Source organism: Anolis sagrei, chromosome X (assembly GCF_037176765.1).
Source record: "Anolis sagrei isolate rAnoSag1 chromosome X, rAnoSag1.mat, whole genome shotgun sequence".
NCBI lineage: Eukaryota > Metazoa > Chordata > Lepidosauria > Squamata > Dactyloidae > Anolis > Anolis sagrei.
Genome location: NC_090034.1, coordinates 29684113 through 29690553, shown reverse-complemented (window position 1 = coordinate 29690553; position 6441 = coordinate 29684113). Strand labels below are relative to the sequence as shown.

The 6441-nt window shown below is 42.0% G+C and overlaps 1 protein-coding gene across 3 annotated transcripts in view; it reads left to right on the top strand.

Annotated features, from left to right (window-relative positions):
- Positions 1-82: 82 nt before the first annotated feature.
- The window catches only part of USP30 (ubiquitin specific peptidase 30), a 29100-nt gene continuing 22741 nt past the window's right edge, over positions 83-6441 (top strand). For all 3 annotated transcript variants that reach the window (XM_067473056.1, XM_067473055.1, XM_067473054.1), the window contains exons 1-3: positions 83-186; positions 4959-5062; positions 5179-5346. In XM_067473056.1, coding sequence (XP_067329157.1) covers positions 4963-5062; positions 5179-5346 — 268 coding nt within the window. In that variant the 5' untranslated portion in view covers positions 83-186; positions 4959-4962. The remainder of the gene's footprint in view (positions 187-4958; positions 5063-5178; positions 5347-6441) is intronic.

Here is a 6441-nt window from a genome sequence, read left to right as displayed (position 1 = left end):
GGGCGTCATTCCGGCGGACTCCTTAGCAACGCAGGCAATGGTGGGAGGGCGGGGCCCGGTCGCTAGGGCGCTCCTCCGCCCACTCCGATTGGCCGCCCGCGCTAGTGCCGCGGCCTCTCCCTTCCCCCCGCGGCTGCAGCGGCTTTGGTTCCACCCTCGCGAAGGCCGGAAGAGAGGTGACGCCAGGTCAGACGGCATGGCTGCGATTATTATTACTAATGCTATTACTATTATAATGACATTATATTATACTATATTATACTATTATGTTATTACGATATACCATTACTACTTTTATTATGTATTATACTGTATTATATTACTTGCTTGGGGACCTGGAGGTGCCCGGGTTATTTGAAAAAGGCATTGTTTATTTTGAGGGGTTAGGTAATATCATTTAGTTAATTAGTAACACTATTTGTTAGAAAAATGCCCGTTTTTGATCTTGTTTTTTTATGAATACTCCTATTAGAAAATACATAACGATGTGGGTGAACTACAATTCCCAGAATCGTGAGTCAATCCTCCCCAAACCAGGCCTGTATGCACAGCTGGATATGTTGGGTCTGTGTGCCAAGTGTGGCCCAGAGCCGACGTTGGCTGGGTTCAGTGCTCTCTGGATGCCGGTGAACTACAACTCCCAAAATCAAGGTCCATTCCCACAAAGCCCATCAGTAGGTTCAGTTGGTCATGGGCCATCTGTGTGCCAAGTTTGGTCCTAGTCCACTGTTGGTGGGGGTCACAGTATCTCTGCAGGTGAACTACAACTTCCAGTTCCCCAGAGTAATCACCCCCAAACTCCGCCTATATTCACAGTTGGGCATGTGGAGTTTGTGTGTCAAGTTTGATCCAGATCTGTTATTGATGGAGTTGAGAGTGCAGTGTGAATGATTTGAATGCGATTTTCCTGGCAGAGGGTTAGACTGGATGGCCTACGAGGTCTCTTCCAACTCTGATTCTATGACTCTATGAACTACAACTCCCATGCAGGTGGGTCATCCCCCCCACAAACACCTCCAGTATATTCTGTTGGTCATCAGGGTTCTTTGTGTAACATGTGTTCCAGATCTGCCATTGGGGACTTCAGAATACTCTCTGGATGCAGGGTGAACTGTAACTCCCACGTGGGTGGGTTAGTTGTCCACCAAACACTTCCAGTATGTTGTGTTGGTCACCATGGTTGTGTCCCATGCTTGGTCGAGATCTGCCATTGGTGGGGTTCAGAGTTCTCTGGGTGCAGGGTGAACTACAACTACCATGCGGGTGGACCAGTTCCCCAAACCCCTCCAGTATGTTCTGTTGGTCATGGGAGTTTTGTGTCCCAAGTTTGGGACCGTCCAGGACCGTCATCTGTGAGGGTCGCAGTGGTTTCTGGAAGTGTAGATACTGAAGTTCCCATCGTCCCTGGACCATCCTCTCCCCAAACTCACCAAAATGTAAAGTACATCATGGAGAGTCTGTGTGGCAATTTTGGTCCAGGTTCATAATTTGTGGGGCCCGTAGTAGTCTCTGGATGTGGATGAAAGCACTGCAAAGCCCATCATTTGTGGTACATCCTTCCACAAACCACACCAGGATATAAAATGGGTCATGGGAGGTCTGTGTGCCAAGTTTGGTCCAGGTCCATCATTGGTGGAGATCACCGTTTCTCTGGTTGTGGGTGAAGTACAACTCCCAGAAAAGAAGGTCAGTTCCCCCCAAACCCCTCCAGTAATTAAATTTCAGCATATCAAGAATGTTTGACAAGTAGATCTACAATTATATTATGAGGCAGCGTCTTTAAGATGGATAAAGGATTGGGCGACCCTAAACAAACGCAAAATTCTATCCCTAGAGGGTTTCGACTTACATCAAGGCTGGCACGGTTACTTATGGAGAGGCAAAGCGGAAAAAGAGAAGTGTTTTAAAAACCATCCAAGTAGGGCCGCACTTCTCAAAGTCTGGGACAAATACAAAGACAGATTCTACAGAAGAACCCCTTATGGTTTTCACCGAACGAAGCCCAACACATGAGAGACCTGCCGAGAGAAAAATGGCTTACCTATACCCAACTTCTGAAAAAAGACCCTCGTGAAATTAAATTAAAATCCCAGGAAGAACTTAAACAACTCGACGAATCTATCTCCTGGTTCCAATACCAGCAAATACTAGAGAACTACAGAATCGACGTCAAAAGTGGATTCCAGATTCAAGAAACCTTCTGGGATAAAATACTTAAAACCGAGACCAAGCTAATTAAAAGAACTTATCAGCAACTCTTAACATGGGCAACGGAAACAGACCAGGTCAAACACAACATGATTCAGTGGTCTAGAGATATAGGTAGACCAATAAATATGACAGAGTGGGAGGAGGTCTGGCGCCAAAAAATCAAATACACATATTCAACTGAGATGAAAGAAAACTGGTATAAACAATTCTACAGATGGTACTATACACCGGACAGGATATCCAAATTCAGTAAGGGGAAAATCAAAAATACATGTTGGAAATGTGGGAGACATAAAGGAAGCTACATCCACACATGGTGGAAGTGTAGGAGAATAAAAAACTTCTGGCAAAAAGTGAACAAAACTTTACAGATAATACTAAGAGAGAAAATAAAACTTAAACCGGAAGCAATGTTGTTGGGAATTACAGACCCCCTCCAAAACAAAAACTCCGACAAACTGTTCTTCTATTTTACCACAGCAGCCAGAACAGTTATAGCTAAGGTTTGGAAATCTAAAGAAATCCCCTCGATAGATCATTGGTTGTTAAAAGTATGGGATATAATGAACATGGATATCCTAACCCATAAAATATCTCAAAACATACCTAAACCACCAAAAACCAACTGGAAAAGCTTTATAGAATACATTAACAGATCAAATAACGAAATTAATATCAGTATAGAATAGCGAAAGCTCTCAAGGGAACGATACTAGCCATCCGATGTATGATAATCAAACAGAACAAAAGGGCAAATTACTGCCCACTACAATAATTACTGTCCAGAATATCCTTGGAAGTACTTTTAATGTCACTAGGGTTATTCAAGGTGGTGGGTATAGTTATAATTAGATCTCACAACTCCCTCCCCTCCTCAGGTAACCCAACCCTAAGGTTTCAAATACCTTAATGTCTCATCTATTAGGAGTTAGTAAACTCAAACCTACTCCGAATCCTTTTCCCCTACCTCATCATGCCCCCCCTACCATCCCCTACCACCGCTAATGAAGGAGCGAAGGGGGGGAGAAACGAAAAAGGGAAAAGGAATAAGAAGAAATTAACTAAACTAGGCATTAAGTAAAATCAATCAAGGGGGGAGGATCAGGGGGGATAACAAGGAACACGAATAAATAAATATATACGTGTCAATTGATGTTACGTACGAAAGTTACGTACGAAAGTCATGTTATGTTTGGTATTACTTTGTTCGTCTTGTTTGTCATGTGCACTTGTAATGTGTGTTACTGTTTTGTCATGGGCATTTGTACTGTGTGTTACTGTTACTGTTATATGTTCATTACTGATACAAAATCAATAAAAACTATTCTAAAAAAAAAAAAGGAATGTTTGACAAGTTTGGTCCAGATCCATTGATGTTTGGGTTCACAGTGCTCTCTGCATGTAGGTGAACTACAACTCCCCCAAATTGAGGTGAATTTTCCCCAAATACTTCAAATATTTTTGCTGGTCATGGGAGCTCTGTGTGCCAACTTTGGTCCAATTCCATCTTTGGTGGAGTTCAGAGTGCTCATTGTATGCATTAATCTCAGTACCTATAACTCTAAAATGTCGTGGCCATTTCCTCTCAAAACCCACCAGTATTCAAATTTTGGCATATCAGGTATGCATGCCAAGTTTGGTCCAGATCCATCATAGTTTGGGTTGATAGTGTGCCCTGAATGTAGGTGAACTAAAGGTAAAGGTTTCCCCTGACATTAAGTATAGTTGAGTCAGACTCTTGGGAATGTGCTCATCTCAATTTCTAAGCCAAAGAGCCGGTGTTATCCGTAGACGCCCTCAAGGTCATGTGGCTGGCATAACTGCATGGAGCACGGTTACCTTCCTGCCAAGGTGGTACCTATTGATCTACTCACATTTGCATATTTTTGGACTGCTAGGTTGGCAGAAGTTGGGCCTAACAGTGGAAGCTCACCCAGCTCCCCAACCTTTTGGTCAGTAAGTTCACTCAGTGGTTTAACTTGCACCACCAAGGGGCTCTGTAGATGAACTACAACTCCTATTTTTAAAAAAATCCCTCCAAAGACCTCCAGTATTTGTTGTTCCTCATGGGGGTTCTGTGTGCCAAGTTAGTTCAGGGTCCATTGTTGGTGGAGTTCAGAGTTCTCATTGATTGCACATGAACTATATATTCCAGGACTTACAACTCCTATAAATCAAGGTGAATTCCCCCCAAACCTCTCCAGTATGTTTCATTGCTGATCAATTCCTCTGTTTGCTGTGTGCCAGGGAAAATTCGATCCTAGATTTTATCCTGGCATGCTGGTGTGGAATTAGAAAAGGCTAAGGAAGAGGCAGTGGGTGGGGTCATGCCAATTCCACACCAGCATGCCAGAATAAAATCTAGGATCGAATTTTCCCTTCACTTGGTTGGTGAGCAGTATGGTGTTTGTGGAGGACATTGACAGGGCTCTTGTACATGTTCATGGTGCTCATTATAACCTGCAATGTCATTGGGGGAGGGGGGGCTTTTGTGGTTCCTCATTGGTTGGTTTGTTGTAGTGGGAGCCTGTCTGTGTAAGTAGCAGTCCAGCCACATGTACACATACATATTTTCACTTTTATTATGTGTATAGATTATTATTATACAATAATATAAGATAGTATAATAGTAATATGTCACAGAATAATAATATAATATTATATTGTGTTATTATATAGAATCCTATTTTATTATTATAGAATCCTTTATTATTATTATTATTAATCTTCTTCCTGCTTCTTGATAGGGGGATGCATGGTTGGACACTGCTTGGAGGTGTGGCGGCCGCTGTGGTTGCCGGCTTGTACGTCCTTTGGGGCCCTGTTGTGGAGAGGAAGAAGCGCCGGAGTGGTAAGAGAAGAAGCTGCCACTTGGGACTCCAACTCCCAGAATGCCCATCCCTTGGCCTAGCTGGCAAAGGCTCCTGGGAGTTGGAGTCCTGATGGCTTTCTCTGTCTTTGCTGCAGGACTAGTGCCCGGCTTGCTCAACCTGGGCAACACCTGCTTCCTGAACGCCCTGCTGCAAGGCCTGGCCGCCTGCCCAGCCTTCCTCCAATGGCTGCAAGATCACACCCCCAGCCACGCCCATGCCCAGCCACGGCCACTCTCGGTCGCCTTGCTCCGTCTCCTCCAAGGTAAGCGGAAAATAAATAATAATAAATAATAATAATGTGACTTTATATTATTATTATTATTATTATTATTAAGTGATATTATATTACTATACCACATTATATTATAATATTATTACTATATTTAATATGTGGCATGTTATTATTATATCACATATTATAATATTAATAATACTATAACAATATAATAATAATGTATATAAATAAAAACAATATAATAATAATGTATATAAATAAAAATGTAATGTTCGTTTGTGGGATTAACATAACTCAAAAACCACTGGACGAATTGACACCAAATTTGGACACAACACACTTATCAGGCCAACAATTGGCCATCACTCATAGAAACACTGAAAAAAGCAGCAGAAGAGACTTAAAAATCCAAAAAACAAAAAATACATTACAATGCATGAGCAAAACCACATATATATATATGCATTATTATTATTTCATATCAAAAGCATTGCATAATTTATTATAAAACTGATAAAAATAGAAGGTGTGCAGGTGGCTAAATATCTTTTGACCAAAAACAGGCAACAGCAACGGCATTGTCTGTGGCCTCCAACAATTCCTCCTCTGTACATGAGGCAGGGCACAATGGACAAGCATACAGATGCAGAGTTGTGTGTTCTGCTCCACAGTCACACATGGTATGGGATTCTTTTAGGTAGTGCCATTTTGCCAGGTTGTCTTTTGATTTGCCCACTCCGCTTCTGAGTCTATTCAGGGACTTCCAGGTTGCCCACATATACATATATACATATGTATATATATATACATATACACAAATATATATACAGACAGAAAACACTTACACACAGACTGGGCCACAGCAATGCGTGGCAGGGGACAGCTAGTACAATGTAATATAATATGGTATAATAATATGCCACTTATTATTATATTATTATTATTATACTACTATATTTATACCCCATCCTTCTCACCCCTTGGGGGACTCAGGGTGGCTTACAGACCATGGCAAATTCAAAGCCACATTACATCTATCTATCTTCTATATAATAAAAGTCAGTGTTTGTATGCGGAGGACGGGAGGTGTATGTGGCAGCATTCTGATTGGCTGCCACTGTG